Source organism: Anolis carolinensis, chromosome 6 (assembly GCF_035594765.1).
Source record: "Anolis carolinensis isolate JA03-04 chromosome 6, rAnoCar3.1.pri, whole genome shotgun sequence".
Lineage (NCBI taxonomy): Eukaryota > Metazoa > Chordata > Lepidosauria > Squamata > Dactyloidae > Anolis > Anolis carolinensis.
The window spans coordinates 19,246,116-19,268,243 of record NC_085846.1 but is presented as its reverse complement, the minus strand read 5'-3'; the positions used below and the strand labels follow the sequence as shown (position 1 = coordinate 19,268,243).

General features: G+C 42.9%; 1 protein-coding gene across 1 annotated transcript; it reads left to right on the top strand.

Moving 5' to 3' along the window:
* Positions 1-4,944: 4,944 nt before the first annotated feature.
* On the top strand, positions 4,945-13,674 carry LOC107983272 (serine protease 27-like; the record flags this gene model as incomplete). Its single annotated transcript, XM_016996166.2, has 4 exons — positions 4,945-5,174; positions 6,811-7,085; positions 8,127-8,296; positions 10,816-13,674. Coding segments are annotated over 4 exons (1,332 nt in total), but the record flags the coding sequence as incomplete, so codon positions are not given.
* Between the last annotated feature and the right edge of the window lie 8,454 nt (positions 13,675-22,128).

Below are 22,128 nucleotides of genomic sequence, written 5' to 3'. Positions count from 1 at the left end.
AAGTCATGGAAGTGTGGTGGCCTCACAACTCCAGGGGTTCTTGGCAGACACTGATTATCTGGATCAGGCACAGTCTGACTTTAGTCCAGGACATGGAACTCAAACAGCCTTGGTTGCCTTAGTAGATTATGTACACCGGGAATTGGACAGGGGAAGTGTATCCCTGTTGGTTCTGTTGGACCTCTTAGTGGCCTTCAATACCTTAGACTATAGTATCCTTTTGGGACACCTTGCAGGAATGGGGCTTGGAGGTACTGTTTTGCTGTAGCTCCGGTCCTTCCTGGAGGGTCGTTCCCAGAAAGAATTGTTGGGGGACACCTGCTCAGCTCCACAGCCATTGTCTTGTGGGGTCCCACAGGACACAGTACTGTCCCTCATGTTATTTAACATTGACACGAAGTGGTTAGGAGAGATCATCCGGAGTTTCGGAGCACGATGTCATCTGTATGCAGATGATGTCCAACTCCATGACTCCATCACACTTATTGCTAAGGTGGCTGTTCAGGTCCTGAACCAGTGATTGGCAGCTGTGTCGGACTGGATGAGGGTGAACAAATTGAAACTGAATCCAGACAAGACAAAGGTCCTCCTGGTCAGTTGCAAAGCCGAACAAGGTATAGGATTGCAGCCTGTGTTGGACGGGGTCGCACTCCCTCTGAAGACACAGGTTCACTGCTTGGAAGTTCTCCTGGATTCATCACTGAGCCTGGAATCCCAGGTTTCGGCGGTGGCCAGAGTTGCTTTCACACAACTAAAACTTGTGCTCCAGTTGCCCCCATAGCTTGGGAAGTCAGACTTGGCCACGGAGGTCCATGCTGTTGTTACATCCCATATAAATTACTGCAACGCACTCTACGTTTTGTAAGTTAATTGTCAGTTATCATGAATCAGATTACCAAAAAGGGGAAGATCCTTGAATCTACATTCAGTCTGAACATAGGATGAATAATTCTACATGATGGAAGGGTTAGGTTTTGTTGATACCAGACACTTAAATAATTTAGGAGTGAGCAAAAACTTCTCTTCTTGGAAAAGAGATTTTTTTTCCAAGAAGTCTTTTATATAATTTTCGGATGATATAATTTTAATAGTGAATATAATATTTTAAATTTTAAATATGTATTAATTTTTAATTTAATTGATTTTGAGTCTCTGTTTATATGTATTTTAAGGTATCCAATGGTTGCCATATGTAAGCTGCCTTGAGACCCCTTTGGGATAGAGAAAGATGGGGTAGAAATAAAGTAAATAAATAAATGAAGACTGTTAGGAAGCTTCAATCGGTCCAACGCGCGGCAGCCAGATTCTTCACCGGAACAGCATACAGGGATCACACAACTCCCCTGTTGCATCAGCTCCACAGTCTGCTACAGAGCACAATTCAAAGTGCTGGCTTTAGCCTATAAAGCCCTAAACGGTTCCGATCCAGCTTACCTGTCCAAACGCATCTCCCTCTATGAACCACCTCAAAGATTAAGATCATTTGGGGAGGCTCTGCTCTTGGTCTCACCTTCTTTGCAAGCACGACTGGTAGGGACAAGAGACAGGGCCTTCTCAGTGGGGGCGCCTTGCCTGTGGAATTCCCTCCCTAGTGACATTAGATCAGCCCCCTCCCGCCTAGCCTTCAGAAGGATGAGAGTTCTTTCTCCCACCCTGAACACTCCACAGATATATAAACCCCACTTGTCCAGTTTCCAACAGACCTCACAACCTCTGAGGATGGCTGTCATAGATTTCAGTGAAATATCAGGAGAGAATGCTTCTGGAACATGGCCATATAGCACAGAAAACTCACAGCAACCCAGAACCTATCTTGTTTGTAATTTGGGGTCTGCCTGTAATTCAACACATTAATTCCTTTGATTTGATGGTCCCAACTCTAGTGAAGAGAAAGAGTGTCACTACTTTTAACTACCATGGTTCAATGTTGTGGAATCACAGAAGCTTTAGTTTTTCAAACTACAGATCCCAGGATTCTATATCATTGAGCTATGGCAATTAAAGTGGTTTCACTCAGTGTAGATGCACTCTACATCATCATATTTAGGTCTAGGACTAGGTCTTAATCTGATTCCATCTTTGGATTGTCAACTTTTACCAGCACAGAACTGGAAGCTACATTTCAAAAGATATTTGTTCCATTGTTCATTACTGAGCTTAAAAGGTAACCAAGTTCTGATTTCAATGGTGGGGTGGGTTAACATTTCATATTGTATTGCTGATTATTTTTCCATTAGTTTGTGTTACTTTTTATAGGAGGACAAAACCTTACTGTTGATAAGAAAATGATATAAATCCCAAGGGGGGGGTTATCAAATGCTTCTAAAAACAATAATTAAAAGAAAGTTTGTGAATATAATAGGAAATTGTTACAACCATAAAGTAACATTGCTTAAATGTTAAAATTAAGTTCAAATAGTTCATTGTTCATTTGAGGAAATACATGGTTTGCAAACTGATATTTGGATAGGGCAACAATTTTCTATGCTGTTATGCCTTATATAGACTACCTCCGAGGAACTGCCTCTTGTTATGTATTTATGCTGATCCTAAGGCAAGACTTGCATGGAATTTCATAGCACCATGTGTTGAAAGGGAGGTTTGCCTTTGTGTGTTTATGTGTGTATTTGAGAAGGGGGAGAGAAACAGTGATGTTTTAAAAGCAGTTGGAAAATGGAACAGCAGAAGATTATCAAAACGGAATGGTTGGAGTATATCTGATTTGGAGCACTAGTGATGGAGGCCCCAAAGTTTCAGAAACATTGGCCTTTTAAGTTACATCTCCAAATTGAAAAAGGAAAGATATTAGTACCCATGTCACCGGTGATTTTTTAAAATCTTATTGTGCAGGTACCAGAAGAGATTAGAACTGGAGAAAAACTTTGGTTGTCCAGAACTGACTGCAGCTGAATCACATTTCGTAAGAGGACTGCAGACGCTATGGAGACAATTCGAATTGTGCCTTGTTTGCTGGCTGTATAGTTGCTGCAATCAATTCCAGCACAAGGTGATTGGGGGTAATGGGAGATGCTCATGGGGTAGTCTAAGAATTCGTTTCTAAAATGATATACAGAGAAGAGACTCTTAAAGGTCACATCTCTGGAGCAGCTGGTGGTCCATAACATCAGACATACTTTCCTTTTTATTGATGGTTCAGAAATGTAAACAGGAACCCACATGAAATTTTTTTTTGGATTCTAATGCCCAGAATCCTCTGAGTAAAAAAGTACTGCTTAGTCTCATCACAGAGATCAAGCTCTCTCAATGTTCTATCAAAAGCACACTGCATTTTTATAAAAGGAAGGAAGGAAGGAAACAGTGAGTTCATCTATATGCTACAAAACCTTTGCCCTTCTCAACCCCCACAAACTCATGTTAGATGGAAGAGGTTTAAAAGAATTATATACCACAGCAACTGGAAGGCTTTGATCTGCCACAGATCAAGGACTCGTTCAGTCTCAAAGAGAATTGAGGAGGGGTCTGATGCAGAAAAGGCAACAAATGTTTGGTTAGCGATTGAATAGTGCCACAACACTGAACGTTCTATTAAATTCCAGAGCTAAAACCTGCATTGGGTCAATATTGAGATTAAGCCCTAAGACTTTGACTATATTGACCCCATCACACTTGAGAATGCAGACTAACTTAATTGAACTGGATTATATAGCAGTGTAGACTCATATAATCCAATTCAATGCAGTTCAATTTGCATTATGAGTCTATATTGACCATTATAATGCAGTTCAAATTGTATAATGTGACAGTGTAGATGAGGTTCACAGATTTCTCAGACGATTAAGTCAAGCTATGGTACATTGTATATGTTTTCTACAATCTAAAGCCTATCTACCCAAAATATCTTCTCCTTTTATATATATTCTCAGGTGCTGCAAGCTCAACAGCAGGTAAGTGGTCTGCCTTTTTGAAAACATTTATGCACAGAATTTGGAAGTCAGAATTCAAAATCATCCAGTCCAGTCAACAAACACATTGTGAACCTTTAGAAACCACTTGAAAGCTGCTTTTGAATTCAATCAATAGATAACCTTTTCTCCCTCAACCCTCCAATTCTCTTATGATTTCTATACTTTTTTAATATGAATTTGGTAGCATATATTTCCCCCTTTTCTTTCTGTTGTGATGTTCACATAAGGGACCCAGAAGGCAGTTAGTATAACGGTAGTAGGAACACACAGTTACAATAGGATGAGCTCAAGAAGAATCCCATTTACCCAATTGAGGTATATCTGTAGTAATTTTGATCAATTCTCCACATTTTCAGATTTAACTTTTGTGAATTTGAAGAATATTTTCTCTCTAGAAATCTCTAGGTTTTCCAGCAAGATTTTATGGGCAACTCAGTTACATGTTCTGCATAGAACCTATAGATGTGTTCTCTTAAGTTTTAAAAAAATCATTTTTAACTAGTGGCTTTTCCACTTTCATGAGGTTTCTGCACCTCTAACCCCCACGAACATGGAGGGCTTATTGTACTATATAACAGGGAGGAGCGGTGATGAAAATGAAATGCCTATTCGTTGTTTGTTACTTCCAGAATTATTTAGGTGTTCTCTGATCATAGCTATCTCATTGCCTTCTGTGTGCCTGATGAAACACAAGAAAAATCATTGGTCAGCTTAGCTGTTTAAATTGGTTTGTAATTTAAATCAGTTGAATTGTAAGTCAGTGTTCTTTATAATTCAGTTGTCTTCTAGGTTGGTGGTATGTATGGGTTCTTGTTCTTATTGAATAGTATGAAGAGAACAGATTGGTGAAAAAGAAGGAATGCTATATACATTGTACAATAAGTATTGTCTTGCTGAATCCTTTATCATCCCACTTTTTCAGCTAGGCTTTTAAACGCTCAATTTTTGCCTCCTCCACCTCTTTTCTCTTTTGTTCTCAATTGGTGAGAACTGAGCTCAAAGTGAAAAAAAAGTTTGAACTCTTCTGTTTTCTTCTGTGAAATATTTGAGAGTAGGCAACTGTCCTGTTTCTTCTTCCTCTACAGTTTGTGGACAACCAGTGATTTCGGGACGGATTGTTGGGGGTGATGATGCCACAAACGGGGCATGGCCTTGGCAAGTCGCCGTTTTGCGTTCTTACTATTTTATATGTGGAGGATCTCTCATAGATAAGGAGTGGGTGTTGTCAGCAGCTCACTGCTTCTATAAGTAGGTATTTGGGCAATGCTATCATCTAGCCATTTATAAAGATTTGCTCCAGATTCATTTGAGAGATGTCATTAAAGTTCTGCCAGACTGAGCAATGCAAGAATTTACAGGAGAGAAGAATCTGATGACAGATGAGTGAAGGGAGTGAAGGTCATTTCTGACTTATGACAAACCTAAAGAGAAATTCTTCACCAGATTTTTTGGAAGGTGGTTTACTATTGCCTTCTTCTAAAACCCTCACCCAAGAGGGTTTTTACAGAGTGGTGAGCCCTGCTCCCCAGAGTCATAGTCCAAGTTTTTTGGGCTGTATGGCCATGTTCCAGTAGCATTCTTTCCTGACGTTTCACTTGCATGTGTGGCAAGCATCCTCTGGAGTTTGTTCAGAGGTCTGTTGGAAATGAAGCAAGTGGATTGTATCCCAGTGGAGGCAAGTGGAGGGAATTCCAAACAGCGAACAATTAATGTCAGTTAACACCTCCCAAACAAAGAATGCCTCCAGGAAACAACACTGATTGACTTGGTAGCTGCAAGGCTACTCCATGCTAATCAAGCCTGCCAATTGCAACATTTACACTTGGGTTCTTTCACAGATGGACCGTCCACAGATAGATAGATAGATAGATAGATAGATAGATAGATAGATAGATAGATAGATAGATAGATAGATAGATAGATACACTCCACTTTCCTCATTTCCAACAGACCTGAACAAACCTCTGAGGGTGCTTGCTAAAGATACAGATGAAACATCAGGAAATAATGCTACTGGAACATGTCCATACAGCCCAAAAAACTCATAGCAACCTAGTAATTTGAAAAGGATGGGAGGTAATCACAACATCATCACCAAACCATTCCCTCTTGAATCATTGGAAATGCCCCTATGTTACAAGAAAGACCTGCATAGTCATTCTGTCTCGAGGCCACCCAAAACAGTTGCCTTATATACAGCGAAGAAACTTACTTTTTCCCCAGCATTTATGTAAGATCCAGTGGCTAGTCCAATTTTATGCTTAAATATGAGAGGGTTGCCATCTGGTACTTCACCTCAGGCAACAAAACATCTGAGCTTTGCAATACAGTGATAAGAATACAAAATTGGTAACTAGTGGGGATTTTTTATTGTGCTCTCTAGAAAGTACACTTTATAGCAGTTTATTTGTTTCTGCAATAAAAACTCAAAAAAGTCTTCTATACTATACTACGCTTTTTTATAACATGATGGCATGGTTTATAGAGGTTTGGGCTAAATCAAGCCTGAACTTGGTGGACTCCATCAAGACAGCCATAGCCCCGAGTCTGCAAGAGCTGAAATGGGTTGCTATAAGCAACATGTCTTGAAGGTCTTTCATTCATATTGTTTTGTGTACCTTCCAATTATTTCCCATTAATGACCACAATTTATGTACAAGCCATCACAGCTAATGGGAGTGCCACATCTCAACAACCACTAGATTCCCACTCCTAGCCTATTGCAGTTGGGTGATAAGATTATTTGACTTTATCTGGTCATAGTTTTCTGGTATCCCAAGTATTTTGGCCGTCAGCATCACAACAGGTGAAATCGTATAGATCTCAAAAAAACCTCAAACTTAGCACTGCAAGTTCTTGCTGTATATATCTCTTATATTCATAGTGCCACAAACCCTGATGAATATCTCTTGATATTTGGAGCCAATCAACTCTTAAATCTCTCACCTGATGTGGTAGTCAGACGTGTGAAAAGGATCATCCTCCATTATGACTACAATGGTCCCGTTGCCTCCAGCGGGGATATTGCTTTACTTCAACTCTCATTCCCTGTGGATTTCACCAACAACATCCACCCTATTTGTCTGCCAGAGTCATCTGCAGAATTCTATGTAAACACCAATTGCTGGGTGACAGGATGGGGAAATACACAATTTAAAGGTAAGAAATGTTCTTTGCCATGCCTACTCAGCCTCTGCTGATTTTGTTGAGGTAGTGACAGTGGGTGGGCAGGGCCAAATCTCTACTGTGAGGTGGCAAATGAACTGAAGACAGTACAACTGGGTAACATGGATAGATTTAACAATGGGATGAAGGAAGGAATATCATCCATTTCATTTCAAAACAGAGTATGACTGAGCACTACTACAAACATATTCTACCAAACACTTCCCTGCTTCAATGTGATGAAGTGGCCAGTCTGTAAAGTGCTGCACATGTGAAGTAGTGTCGGCAGTGGGCACCATCCCTGATTTAAGAGAGGGATACAGCAGCAGCATTCTCTTCTTTTGCTCATCAGGAATTCAGGCAATGCACTTTGCCAAAATAACTTCATCCCAGTTGTCATCACTTTGTCCAGAAAGGGAGGTCTATCTCCTCACTTTTGCTGCATCTGGTTCTCAACTCTCTGGCTGCATGAAACAAGTAAAGGAAATTTGTGTGGGGAGCAGGAAGGTAGCACACAGTGGCAGATGAGAGTGGGGACAAGAGTGAGGTTGGAGAGCTCTGGTTACAGCCATCTTCCTAGTCATAGAATCAGAGAATCATAGAGACTTCATGGGCCATCCAGTCCAACTCCTGCCAAGAAGCAAGAAAATCACATTCAAAGCATCCCCGACAGATGGCCATCCAGCCTATCTTGGTCCACCCACCTATCTTGTCCCCGCTTCTCCCATTTCTGCTCTCTACCATCCTGCTTGTTCTACACGTCTGTAACATGGATCAGCTCAGTAGCCTCATTAAGGTTGGAGTTCACCCATTTTGATGGTGTAACCATGTGTTGTCCTATGCATCCCTATAATGATGCCACTGGTTCCATTGGTTATGGCAACAAGCTGTGGCGATGGGCAAGGAATGCTGTGCAAATGCCCATCATATGTGAAGTGTTTTTCTACAGATTGCTTTCTTACTAATAATATGGATGTCCTCTCTCTATGTATCAAAAGTCTCCTATCATCATGCTTCTTTGCTTCTCTCCTCCAGTGCCATTAGAGAAACCAAAGACCCTCCAGGAAGTGAAGCTGCCTCTCATTACATGGGAAATCTGCAACATTTATTATAACATGGTTCCAATCCAAGGCCTGACCTGGAATCCCATGAAGGCTGATATGCTCTGTGCTGGTTATCAAATTGGTGGGAAGGGTCCCTGCCAGGTAAGAAGCTCCATCTACAACAGCCCCCTGGTGGCGCAGCAGATTAAACTGCTGAGCTGCTGAACTTGCTGACCGAAAGTTTGGCAGTTCAAATCTGGGACGTGGGGTGAGCTCCTGCTGTCACCTCTTCTTCATTGAGCCATTGCCTGTAATAGGATATCCTGCCCTATATCCAAAAGATACCAGGGAACCTACAATAATAGCAATCTCTCAAAAAGATTAAATATATAGTTAATCATTAAGCAATTAATAACAGGTTATAAACTGGTTATAACAAGTGTTAAATAGCACTATACAGTGTTCCCTCACTTATCTCGGGAGTTATGTTTCAGGACCACCTGCGAAAAGTAAAAATCCGCAAAGTAGGGACGCTATATTTGTGTCGTTTACAATCTCACAATCTCTGTCTGCCACTGCCTTTTGATGTGAAAACAAAGCTGCTTCAGCCTCCTTTTCTCTCTCTTCAGCTTCTCCTTCCTTCCTTCCTTCCTTCCTTCCTTCCTTCCTTCCTTCCTTCCTTCCTTCCTTCCTTCCTTCCTTCTTTCCTTCCTTCGGCTTCTCCTTAGGAAAGAAGTAGAAAGATGGATTTATAATATTATTTTATGATTTATACTATTATTTTAGTGTTTATTAAAAAGCCACAAAACAGTGAGTCTGTGAAAAGCAAACCACTGTATAACAAAATTTAAAAAAAAATCTGTTTCTGCTTCGAAAGTGTTATTCCCTGTTTAATTCTGCAGTACTTTCTTTGAAAGTTGTTGTGACTATACTCCAGAAACTTCATTTTTGTGCTGCCACAAATTTTGTTGGATTAGTTGAGACTCTAAGGATCTTATCACATACACAAACACACATACACACACCATGCTTTTTCACCAGGAAGATGAACCAGCAGGTGTGTGGGACAACTCCATCATCCCACGCACCACTCCGGTGCAGCAATGCCCAACCAGGGCAGAAGTGTGCTGGCTCCATTGGATGCATCCTAGGATGCTTCCACACTGGTTGGGGATAGAGCCTCCACCAGCAATTCAGGGATGTCATGTGATTGGTAAGTGTGATGAGGTCCTATGAGATATTGTTTGAAAAACTATAGCAAAATGTACTGCAGGATATCCCACAAAAACATTTTTATAGTTTCATAAACTTTTTCCATGTTTTTATGATAGAACCAATACATTTATAATCCAGGAACAAAAACTGTGTTACATGGTGTAATGCAACCATGAGACGTTTACTCTTAGTACAAAAATGAGCTTAAGATGGCCACCATTTGAATCTCTGGGAGAAAGAACTTCAATAACTGGGGTGCCATCACAGAGGAGTCCCTTTCAGCAATATATTTTCTCTATTGAAAGAACACAGAGGAGGAGAAAAAACTGCTGAAATGCTTACATGTGGAATTATTATGCATGCCATATATACAGGATAGCCAAGAAATGTTTGAGAGACACATAGGATTTTTCTTTTGTACCATGTATACTCATGAATAAGTTGACCTCGTGCATTAGTCAAGGGTAGGTTTGAGGGACAAAATTATAGATTTTGATATGATCCATGGATAAGTTGAGGATAATTCTACAGAAAAGGGAAAGTCTCAGTGCCACCCAGGGGGTCTAGCTACCCCTGGTTTTCTCTGCCATTTTCCAGCCCGGACATCCAAAAAGCCAACAGTAGTACCACGGAAGAGGGGGTCAGTGCTTCTTTTCAGTACTCCCAGAATTGGCTTAGTTCTTGCCTTTCACTGTTCTACTCAGAGAAGAAGCTGATTCCATTTGTGATTAGGGTTAAGGTACAATATTTACCCTGACTTGTAGATGAGTCAGTCCAGGTTTTGGAATAAACTTTCTAGACTTATACATTAGTATATACAGTTATCTTTCTGGTTGTCTGAACTGTAGGCTCCTAAGATTTCTGTGGTTCTATTAAATCCCAGGGAAAGATATCATGATAACGTAACTCAAGGATGTGAAACACTTTTTCAGCTTAAAGACCAAGTTTTCACATGGAAAACTTTCAGGGCTTCTTTCAACTGTATCATAGGGGAGAGTGAAAGCAAAATGAGTGAACTATTTCTGGAACCTGTCTAGTACAAAGTGCCTGAATACCTTATGAGCACAAAATCATGTCTGGTCTCAGTAGCTAAGCAAAGTTGACCCTGGTTTGTGCTTGAATAGGAGAGACTGCCAATGAATTTCAGGAAGAGTGCAACAGAAAGTGACTTTTAGTTACTTCTTGTTCACTTCCTATTCTTAAAAAAGATGTCTCAAAGGTTTTTAATGGCCCCAAAAAGGGTAAAACATAGAGAAAATATCTCCCATTTGGGGGAAAATGACCCCTAGCCGCACAAAAAAAAATGGATCTGAGGGCCTATGTGGTCACACTTCACCTACTCCAATGGATGCCATTGCTTGTGTTGAGGATGTGGCTGATGAATTAAGTCCTACTCAGCACTTCAAATGTGATCTTCAGAGTCTTTGCACCTGACATGTCTTACCAACCCTTATTTCCCTCCACAGGGTGACTCTGGAGGACCTTTGGTTTGCAACGTACAAGGAAGCTGGTTCCAGGCTGGAATTGTGAGTTGGAGTGTAGGCTGTGCCCAGCGCAACTACCCCAGTGTCTACGCATCAGTGCCTTACTATGCCAAGTGGATCAGTGCTGGTTTGGAGGGTAGAGATCCAAATAGTGCTGCTTTGGTGGTTAGCTATCTAAATAGTACTGTTTCACGAGGTAGCAATCCAAATACTGTTGTTTCACCAGGTAGTGACCCAAATAGTGCTGGTTCAGTGGGTACCGATCCAAATAGTGCTGTTTCGGCGGGTAGTGATCCAAATACTGTTGTTTTGCCCAGTAGTGATCCAAATAGTGCTGTTTCGTCCAGTAGTGATCCAAATGGTGCTGATTCAGTGGGTACCAATCCAAATAGTGCTGTTTTGCCCAGTAGTGATCCAAATGGTGCTGATTCAGTGGGTAGCAATCCAAATAGTGCTGGTTCAGCGGGTGGTGATCCAAGTAGTGCTGTTTCACCAGGTAGTGATCCAAATAGTGCTGATTTGGCAGGTAGCGATTCAAATAGTGCTGGTTTGGAGAGTAGTAGTGATTCAAATAGTGGGTCACAAAATGCACCCCTTCTGGCAATTCTCATGTTTCTTCTTCTCTTAACCCTCTTGTGAGACCCTTGAGCTCTCCAACCTCTGCCTCACTACTCATTAAATGGAATATCATGCTTCAGGGAAGATTCAAGAGTGTCCCAGTTTCATTATGGCCAAATTTTTCACAAATAATTATGGGAGTATTCAGTATCTATACCAAATAGAATGTAAGATTAAATGGGGAAAAAAACTTACAATGGTTGGGTTGCTGTGAGTTTTTTGGTCTGTATGTTTCTCCCACCCTGGACATTCCATAGATATACACCCCATTTGCCTCAGTTCCAACAAATTTCTAAGCAATCCTCTGAGGAAGCTTGCCACAGGTGCAGGTGAAACGTCAATGGAGAATGCTACTGGAACGTGACCATACAGCCCGAAAACCTCACAGCAACCCAGTGATTCTGGCCATGAAAGCCTTCAACAACTTACATTGATTGTTTCATGAAATCTGTCTTGGGACAGAAAAGGAGAAAAATGAAATAAGATTACATAAAATCTGATAGAAGATCCCCTAAGGATAGCCCTCATTTATGGATAAAGCTTGAGTATATAGATCAGAAACTTTCCTGTGCACTTTATTCAGATGAACTGTGATGCATTTGGATCACCTTTTTCAACTCCCTCCCCCAAAACTTTGAGACCTGTGACTTGGAGAAAATCCTGAGATTTTTACATCAAACTCTGGAGTTTAGTGATGAACAATAATACTGTTTTTTCACATCACACTTAATCACAGTGTGTCCTTGATAACCACTGAGGTTTTGTTATAGGACACCCTGCATATTCCTAAATCTGTGAATGCTCATATCTCATACAAAATGGTAAAATCTATCTGTGCTTTTAGGATGAAAAATGTTTTCAAGCTGTGGATGGTTGTGGGTGGATGAAGAATCTTGGCATAAGGGCAAGGGGGGGGACTGTGATGTTTTAGTCTCCGCAATCAAAATATGAAAAATTGTTACAATATCCCCTTGCAATGTTTAATTTCTGTCCCTGTCAATAAATATTAATAATATGACAAACAACAAATTAATTTCTTCTCTGGTGTCATTTTTTTTAAGTGTGATCCTTCAAATACAAGGAGATTGGTTTGTCTGTAACTTATCAAGAATACATCATATATCAGATACATCACCAAGATTAAACACTTTGAGCCAGTGTGGTATAGTCGTTGGAGACTTAGATTATGAATCTAGCAGATCCAGGTTCAAAACCTGCTTGGTCATGGGAATCCACATTGTGAACTTAGGTGAATCACATTCTCTCAGCTTCATGAAGTTCAACAGGGATAAATGCAAGATACTTCATTTCGGCAGAAAAAATGAAATGCAAAGATACAGAATGGGGGACGCCTGGCTAGACAGCAGTACATGTGAAAAAGATCTTGGAGTCCTTGTGGGCAACAAGTTAAACATGAACCAGCAATGTGATGCAGCTGCTAAGAAAGCCAATGGGATTTTGGCCTGCATCAATAGGGGTATAGCATCTAGATCGGACGGTAATTATTTGGGTTGTTCTTTTTTCCCTTCTTGAAGATAGGGATCACATTTGCCCTCCTCCAATCTTCTGGGACTTCTCCCATTCTCCAAGAACTCTCAAATATGATTGCCAGTGGTTCTGAAATAACTTCCGCTAGTTCCTTCAGTACTCTTGGATGTAGTTGATCTGGCCCTGGCGACTTGAATTCATTTAGAGTGGCCAGGTGTTCCTGGACAACTTGTTTCCCTATTTGGGGTTGGATTTCCCCAAATCCTTCATCCATTTCATGTTGCTGAGGTTGAAGATGGCTTTCTTTTTGTGAGAAGACTGAGGCAAAGATGGCATTGAGCAGTTCTGCCTTTTCCCTGTCCCCTGTCGCCATCGCCCCATCTTCTCCTTGCAGAGGCCCTATCGCCTCCTTTTCTTCCTTTTTCTACCAACGTAAGCAAAAAAGCCTTTTTTGTTGTTTTTAAAGTCCCTGGCAAGCCTGAGCTCATTTTGCGCTTTAGCCTTGCGAACCTTTTCCCTACAGGAGTTGGCTATACGTTTGAATTCTTCTTTGGTGATTTCTCCCCTTTTCCACTTCTTGTGCATGTCTCTTTTGAATCTTAGCCCGGTTAAAAGTTCTTTGGACATCCATTCTGGCTTTTTTGCACTTGTCATATTTTTTTTCTTTGTTGGCCTTGAGTATTTCACTTTTAAAAAACTCCCATCCATAGTTAACTCCCTTGTCTTTTAATATTGGCGTCCATGGTACATATCTGTGGTAATTTAGTGGACAATGAAGGTCCTCGGGCAGCCCAATGAAGAAACTAACTTCCCCTCCAACATTTCACAGTTGAAATCTGGGATACATGTGGCCAAGCAACATCAGAGTGTAGTCAAGATGACAAAATGTAGTGATGAGAAAGGGCACACAAACTAGAAGAGCCTGCAGCAGTTTGCTTTTGCCCGAGCCTACTAGGAAGAGCAGGACTGCACCCCTCCTATTAATTCCTTCTGCACTTTGAATTGAGTTGGAAACAACTAAAGGCAACTAAACATAAAAAGTAAAAAAGATGAGAGAGAAACCAGGAAATGTTCAAAGCAGCTGGAAAAGTGGAATGGCAGAAGATTAACCAAAACTATTCCTACGAAATCAAAACAGTTGGAGGAAACAAGTATTGTCTAAAATTTACTTATCTACTTTAACTGTAGGTCACACTTCTTAAGCTTCCTCTCTGGTCTCAGATGGTGATTACTACAACAACCTTGAGAGACAGAAGAGGGAATATGCAGAAGCCCAATGCTTAGATGTCTAATCTGACAATCTGTTGTGATGTACAACCTTTGGAGAATTACTTTTAAAAAATCTTCTTGCAAATTCATTTCAGAATGCTTTGTAAGCCATATAGAGTAAGTTGCTTTATGTGGCAGTACCTAATTCAGTATATTCTTTTTAATGATTGTAATTTATATACTTGTTACTTTTATTATGAGATATGTGTCGGGTGGGGAGGCAGGGCCCTCCATTCCCAGTGTCCCTTATTTTCACCTTTGACACCAAGCAATCCTGTGTGTCACACGACTGCTCCATAAATCATTTTTCTGTTTGGAAAGAAATATTCCATTCTTTTCCTTCCTAGTAAAAAAAAAAATCAATCATTTGCACAATAAACATGTCAGATTTATTTGTGAAAACGCTATTTATTCTAGTGGTGTATTTACACACATCGATGACACCACTTGAATAGCCATCATCACTGCTATAGAATCATAGGTATGTTTGTTCTATGAGGTCTGCCAAAGAGTTCTGGTGCTTCGTCAAACTATAACTACCAGAATTCCATACCATGAAACTGTGACAATTAAAGTAGTATCAAACTGCATTATTCCTACAGTGTAAGCGGCATACCTCCTGATACCATCTAAACTAAATAAGATTAGAAATCTATTATCCTGCCTAGATTCTGAGTCCTACACGGAAAAAGTTTGAATATTAAATGAGAAGGAAACATTTCCACCCAGAAAACCAGGCAGAGCTTTGACTGATCTCCTTGCTTTCTATGATAATACAAAAGAGGAACCTTGCTGGAGGTGAAAGGTATTGCTGCAGGCCAGCAAACGAGGTCCAAAGGATACACTTTGGAGCGTTTGGTTGAAACCAAAAAATAGTTGCTAGCATTGCTTGGTTTACTATCCAAATATTAATGTTCCTGAACTTCAACAATCTTAAGGTCATTATATCTGTTTTTATTGGTTCTTGGATAGTTTCAAAGAAATAGTGAAGCACTGAAATTGGACCAATCACAATGCAGGTGATGTCATTACCTGGAGTTACCGGTGCAAAACATCACCATAGGCAATCAAATATAAAGGAGGAAGATGAAAGAAGTACCGCGGTGATTCAATTTATTTCCACCTTACTCAGTTCTGAAGATCTTGTGAAGAAGTAACTGTAAGTTCTGTGAAATCCATTTTTGGATTGGTGGAGGGAAAAGGCCTTGAAAGGACCTCTGTCTTTGTAGAGACATTGAGCACAGTGTTATGAGCCAAATTTTATACCCTAAATATCTTTTATCTTTTCATTTGTATTGGCTTCTAGGTTCTTTGGGGGGCACAGCTCAAAGTGCCAGTCATCTTCTGTTCTGTTCCTGATCTTCAACTCATAAGTCCAAATGCTCAGCTATTGGACCTATAAGTAGAAGATCATTCTAGACCCCTGCCCATCCTGGCTGGTAAAGGAGGCCAGAGTGACCTTAGCAGCATGGGTGAAGGTGGTGGTTAATGCCTCCTTACAGGAAGGCAAAATTCCAGCTAGTTTAAAAGAAGCTGTTATAAAACTGCTGTTGAAGAAACCATCACTGGACCCCACTCAGTTAGTAAACTTTCAGCCAGTTTCCAATCTCCTCTACTTGGGCAAAGTCATGGAATGTGTGGTGGGCTCACAACTCCAGGGGTTCTTGATAGACAGTGATTATCTGGATCCAGAGCAGTCTGGCTTTAGGCCAGGACAAGGAACTGAAACAGCTTTGGTCACCTGTTGCGTCAGCTCCACTAGCTGCCAATCTGCTACCAAGCACAATTCAAAGTGCTGGCTTTAGCCTACACCGAGAACTGGATAGGAGTATGTCCCTGTTGGTTCTGCTGGACCTCTCAGTGGCCTTCAATACCGTAGATGACAGTATCTGTCTGGGACGCCTTGCAGGAATGTGACTTGAAGGTACTGTGGCTCCGGTCTTTCCTGGAGAGTCATTCCCAGAAGGTGTTATTGGAGGACTCCTGCTCGGCTCCACAGCCATTGTCTTGTGGGGTCCCAGAGGACTCAGTACTGTCCTCCATGTTGTTTAACATCGACATGAAGCCATTGGGAGAGATCATCCGGAGTTTTGGTTTATGATGTCATCTGTATGTAGATGATGTCCAACACTCCTTCCCATCTATTACTAAGGAGGCTGCTCAGGTCCTGAACCAGTGCTTGGCAGCTGTGCCGGACTGGATGAGGGCAAACAAATTGAAACTGAATCCAGACAAGACAGAAGTCCTCCTGGTTAGTCACAAGGCTGAACAGGGTATAGAGTCACAACCTGTGTTGGACGGGGTTACACTCTCCCTGAAGACACAGGTTTGCCACTTGGGAGTTCTGGACTCATCGCTGAGCCTGGAACCCCAGGTTTCAGAGGTGGCTAGGGGTGCTTTTGTACAATTAAAACTTGTGCACCAATTGCACCTGTACCTTGGGAAGTCAGACTTGGACATGGTGGTTCATGCTCTTATTACATCCCGTATAGATTATTGCAATGCATTCTATGTGAGGTTGTCTTTGAAGACTGTTTGGAAGCTTCAATTGGTCCAACGAGCAGCAGCCAGATTCCTCACTGGAGCAGCATGAGGGAATACACAACTCACCTATTGCATCAGCTCTACTAGCTGCCAATCTGCTACCAAGCACAATTCAAAGTGCTGGCTTTAGCCTATAAAGTTCTAAATGTTTCCAGCCCAGTTTACCTGTTTGAATGTATCTTCCTCTATCAACCATATCAGATATTAAGTCTGGGGAGCCCCTGCTATCAGTCTCACTTTCTTTGCAAGCATGACTAGTACGGCCTTCTCAGTGGTGGCCCCTCAGCTGCAGAACTCCTTCCCTAGTGACATTAGATCAGCCCCCTCCCTCCGAGCCTTCAGAAGATGAGAGTTCTTTCTCCCCCCCCCCCCCCGGACATTCCACAAATATATAAACCTCACTTGCCTAGTTTCCAACAGACCTGTCACGACCCAGGCTACAGAGCACCAATAACCATACGCAGAGGCCAGATTCTATCTAATATCTTTATTAAGGAAATATATAAAGTTAGTAAAAGCAAATGTAAAAGTTAGTCCAGAAGCAGACCTTTCAGGAAAGGTCAAAATTAGACCTAAGAAACAATGTCCAATATGAAATATTAAGGTCCAAAGTTGTAATCCAATAACCGAAACACTCATTTTGCCAGGCAAAGTGAGGGGAGATGACAAGGTCCTTTAGTCCATGAACTTGAGCAAGGCTAGGAAATAACTTGATACTTGAAACAAGGCTTGAAACGTGGAACAAGGTAACGAGGAACAAGAACAAGGTCCGTGGAATAACTTGGTAAAATCCGTGAAACAAGGCAAGGGTTAGTCCTGGGAACAAGGCAAGATCCGTAGGTAAACAAAGGCTGGGAAACAGGAGCGGAGGCTGGAAACAAGGCAAGGCTTGAGCAGGAACGAGGCTTGAATCGGAGCGCGCTGTCCAGACACAACTCGCTCCGGAGGCTGACGAATTGACTCCGCGAAGTTACTACGCGGGTAAAACACCTATATAGAGTCTAACTTTCCCGCCGAAGCAGTTCTCTGGGAACCAGAAACGAAAGCTAAACTCTGAGACCAGATGTCTGACTCCTTAAAGATTCTCACGAAAAGCAGACTTAATTGGGTACATTCTTAGCTGCTATCCTCGCACTCCTGCGCGAAGCTGCTTCCAAACCCCTCTGTTGTTTACAAAACTCATGGCGAGAGAACACGGGAGATGTAGGCTCAGGGTTTGTTTGACATACTTCTGGGACACAACTTTCTTGCAGGTGCAAGGTTCCCAGATCTGCCTGGGAAAGATCTGGCTGAGAAGATTCCAGTTCTGACTGGGAAGGTAAAAAACCCAAGTTTTCTTCTTCATCAGGCATTACAATGTCATGAGCAGGACTACAAGGCCCATGAGTCATCACACTATCCCCCTCCTCAAGGCCCCTCCCAAACTGGGACTCTCTCCCGGAGGCGCGAGGTCGTGGCTTGGCGGGATAGGTTTGATGAAAGCGACGGGTTAGATCAGGAGCATGGACTGTGGAGGCGTCTTCCCAAGAGCGTTCCTCAGGGCCAAAACCCACCCAGTCAATGAGATATTGCAGGCGGCGGCGGTGAAAGCGAGAATCCAAAATGTCCTGAACCTCGAACTCGTCCTCCCCATCCACCAAAATAGGGACGGGGGCCGGCCGGTCTACATCTGGCCGCACACCATCCGCCGGAAGGAGCAGGGAGCGGTGAAACACTGGGTGAATGCGCATTGAACGCGGAAGTTGGAGTTTGAAAGTCACGGGGTTTAATTGCGCCACCACTGGATAGGGGCCAATGAAACGGGCATCTAACTTCCGGCAAGGGCGGTGGGAGGGCAAAAAGCGAGTGGACAGAAAAACCCGATCTCCTACCTTGATTTCGGGGCCCGGCTGGCGATGTTTGTCCGCGTGACGTTTATAGTCCTCCTTGGCTTGTTCCAGTTGCTGGAGCAAAAGTTGTTGCACCGCTGTGAGTTCCTGCAGCCAATCTTCTGCTGCGGGAACTTCTGAAGTTTCAATGACAGGGGGAAAGAAACGTGGATGGAAGCCGTAGTTTGCAAAGAACGGCGTTTCTTTTGTAGAAGCCTGGACTCCATTGTTGTAGGCAAATTCCGACAGTGGTAACAGAGAAGCCCAATTGTCCTGTTGGTAGTTTACATAACAGCGAAGGTACTGTTCCAAAGTGGCATTGGTGCGCTCCGTTTGCCCATCCGTTTGGGGGTGATGAGCTGAAGATAAACGAGAGTCTATGCCCAATAGTTTTTGTAGTGCCTTCCAGAAACGAGAGGTGAATTGGGATCCACGGTCTGTGACCAAACTCTTGGGCAATCCATGTAGTCTGAAAACATGTTGGAGGAATAAATCTGCAGTCTCTTGGGCCGTGGGAAGACCTTCACAGGGAATGAAATGGGCTAACTTGGTGAAAAGGTCCACCACCACTAGGATCGTGGTGAATCCACAGGAAGGTGGTAAGTCAGTGATAAAATCCGCAGAAATTATTTCCCATGGGCGAGATGGGGTAGGAAGGGGGTGTAGAAGCCCTGAGGGCTTCTCCCTTCTTATCTTGGAGCGCTGGCATACTGGGCAGGTGTTAACATATTTTTCCACATCCTTGCGGATCTTGGGCCACCAGAAATCTCTTAGGATCAAATGCATGGTTTTAAATAGTCCGAAATGCCCTGCTGGTTTGCAGTCATGACACAGACGAAGTACTTTTTCCCTGCCCGGTCCGGGTGGGATATAAACATGATTTCTATAGCAAATCAGTCCATCTTTAAGCGAAAAGGGAAAGTGCAGACCTTGACGAAGTTGGTCCTGCGCCCAGGCATCTGCTTGCTGACTAGCCCTGATTTCTTGAGCACAGATGGGCCCTGGATTAGGGGGAGTTGAATCAATGGGAGTGGATTTGGTGTTCCCCACTGTGAGCGTGGCAAAGTTCTCGGGTTGTAGTAGTTGGGATTCAAAGGTCTCCTTGCGTCCTGCAGCGTATTCCGGTTTACGTGACAGGGCGTCTGCTTGCTTGGTTTGGGCTGGGGTCACATAATGAATCTGGAAGTTGAAACGTTCAAAGAATAAAGCCCAACGTTGCTGCCTTTGATTTAGCTTGCGGGCAGTTCTTAGATGTTCTAGATTCCGATGATCAGTGTGGACTTCAATGGGAAATTTGGCCCCTTCTAGCCAATGTCTCCAAGTTTCAAAAGCTGCCTTTATGGCTAATAGTTCTTTTTCCCAAATGGTATAGTTCCTCTCTGGTGCGGTTAGTTGACGAGAATAATAAGCACAAGGATGAAGGTGATCTCCCACCGGTTGTAGGAGCACAGCCCCAATTGCCACATCAGAGGCGTCCGCTTGCACCACAAAAAGGGTTTCAGGATCTGGATGCTGAAGGATTGGCTGGGATGTGAATAATTTCTTTAGTTGCTGGAACCCTTTCTCTGCTTGATCAGTCCAGCGGAAGGGCCGTTTTCCACGGATGCAGCTAGTGATTGGGTCAGACCAGCGGGCAAAATCTGGAATGAACTTGCGGTAGTAGTTCGCGAACCCCAAGAATCGCTGCACCTCCTTCTTGTTAGTTGGCGCCCGCCATTCCAATACTGCGGAAACCTTGGCTGGATCCATGGAGAGCCCTAGAGGCGAGATACGGTATCCAAGGAAATCTACCTCTTGTAGATCAAAAGCGCATTTTTCCAGCTTGGCATAAAGTCCATGATCCCGCAATCGTTGTAACACCATTTTGACGTGGTTCTCATGTTCTGATTGTGATCTAGAAAACACCAAAAAATCGTCCAGGTAGATTATCAAGAACCTATCTAGATAGTCCTGGAAAATGTCATTGACAAAATGCTGGAACGTTGCGGGAGCTCCGCATAATCCATAATTCATAACTCGGGACTCGAATAATCCGAATTTAGTCTGGAAGGCGGTCTTCCACTCGTCCCCTTCTCTGATGCGAACTAAGTTGTAAGCTCCCCGAAGATCCAGCTTGGTGTAAACCTTGGCTCCTCGAAGTCGGTCTAGTAGATCCGAGATTAAGGGCAGGGGGTAGCTGTTCCGCTTGGTGATATTATTCAATGCTCTGTAGTCCACCACCAAGCGTAATTCCCCTGACTTCTTCTTCACAAACATCACTGGGGAGGCGGCTGGGGATTGAGAGGGTCTGATGAATCCCTTGCGAAGGTTTGTCTCTATGAATTCCCTGAGAGCTTCTTGCTCTGGTTCAGTCAGGGAGTAGAGATGCCCTCGCGGGATCGGGGCCCCCTCCACCAAGTCAATGGCACAGTCATAAGGTCTATGTGGGGGTAACCTTTCGGCTTCTTTTTCATTGAATACATCCCAATACTCGGAGTACTTCTTTGGCAAGGTGATAATGGGCTCGGTGTCTGTGGCATGGCAGACCTTGGCTACGAGGCAATGATTTTGGCAGTACTTTGAAGCAAACTGCAGTTCTCTGTTGGACCAGGAGATGCTTGGGTCGTGAAGTGTCAGCCATGGAATCCCCAAAATCACAGGGAAATGGGGAACCTCAGTAACAAAGAAGGAAATCTCTTCCATATGTTCCCTTATCCACATCCTGGTGGGTTCCGCGTTCCTTCAAACCCTTTATTTCCCCATCCTGTGCATTGAGCTTATCACGGATTCGGTCCACCTCATCCTTGTCGATGGTGTAGGTAATCGGCTGGCCGCTCGGCCCAGGTACGGTTCCGGTAGACATTCTGGCCGAGGTTAATTGGTGCTTAGGGTGGCGGAGTCAAACTGTCACGACCCAGGCTACAGAGCACCAATAACCATACGCAGAGGCCAGATTCTATCTAATATCTTTATTAAGGAAATATATAAAGTTAGTAAAAGCAAATGTAAAAGTTAGTCCAGAAGCAGACCTTTCAGGAAAGGTCAAAATTAGACCTAAGAAACAATGTCCAATATGAAATATTAAGGTCCAAAGTTGTAATCCAATAACCGAAACACTCACTTTGCCAGGCAAAGTGAGGGGAGATGACAAGGTCCTTTAGTCCATGAACTTGAGCAAGGCTAGGAAATAACTTGATACTTGAAACAAGGCTTGAAACGTGGAACAAGGTAACGAGGAACAAGAACAAGGTCCGTGGAATAACTTGGTAAAATCCGTGAAACAAGGCAAGGGTTAGTCCTGGGAACAAGGCAAGATCCGTAGGTAAACAAAGGCTGGGAAACAGGAGCGGAGGCTGGAAACAAGGCAAGGCTTGAGCAGGAACGAGGCTTGAATCGGAGCGCGCTGTCCAGACACAACTCGCTCCGGAGGCTGACGAATTGACTCCGCGAAGTTACTACGCGGGTAAAACACCTATATAGAGTCTAACTTTCCCGCCGAAGCAGTTCTCTGGGAACCAGAAACGAAAGC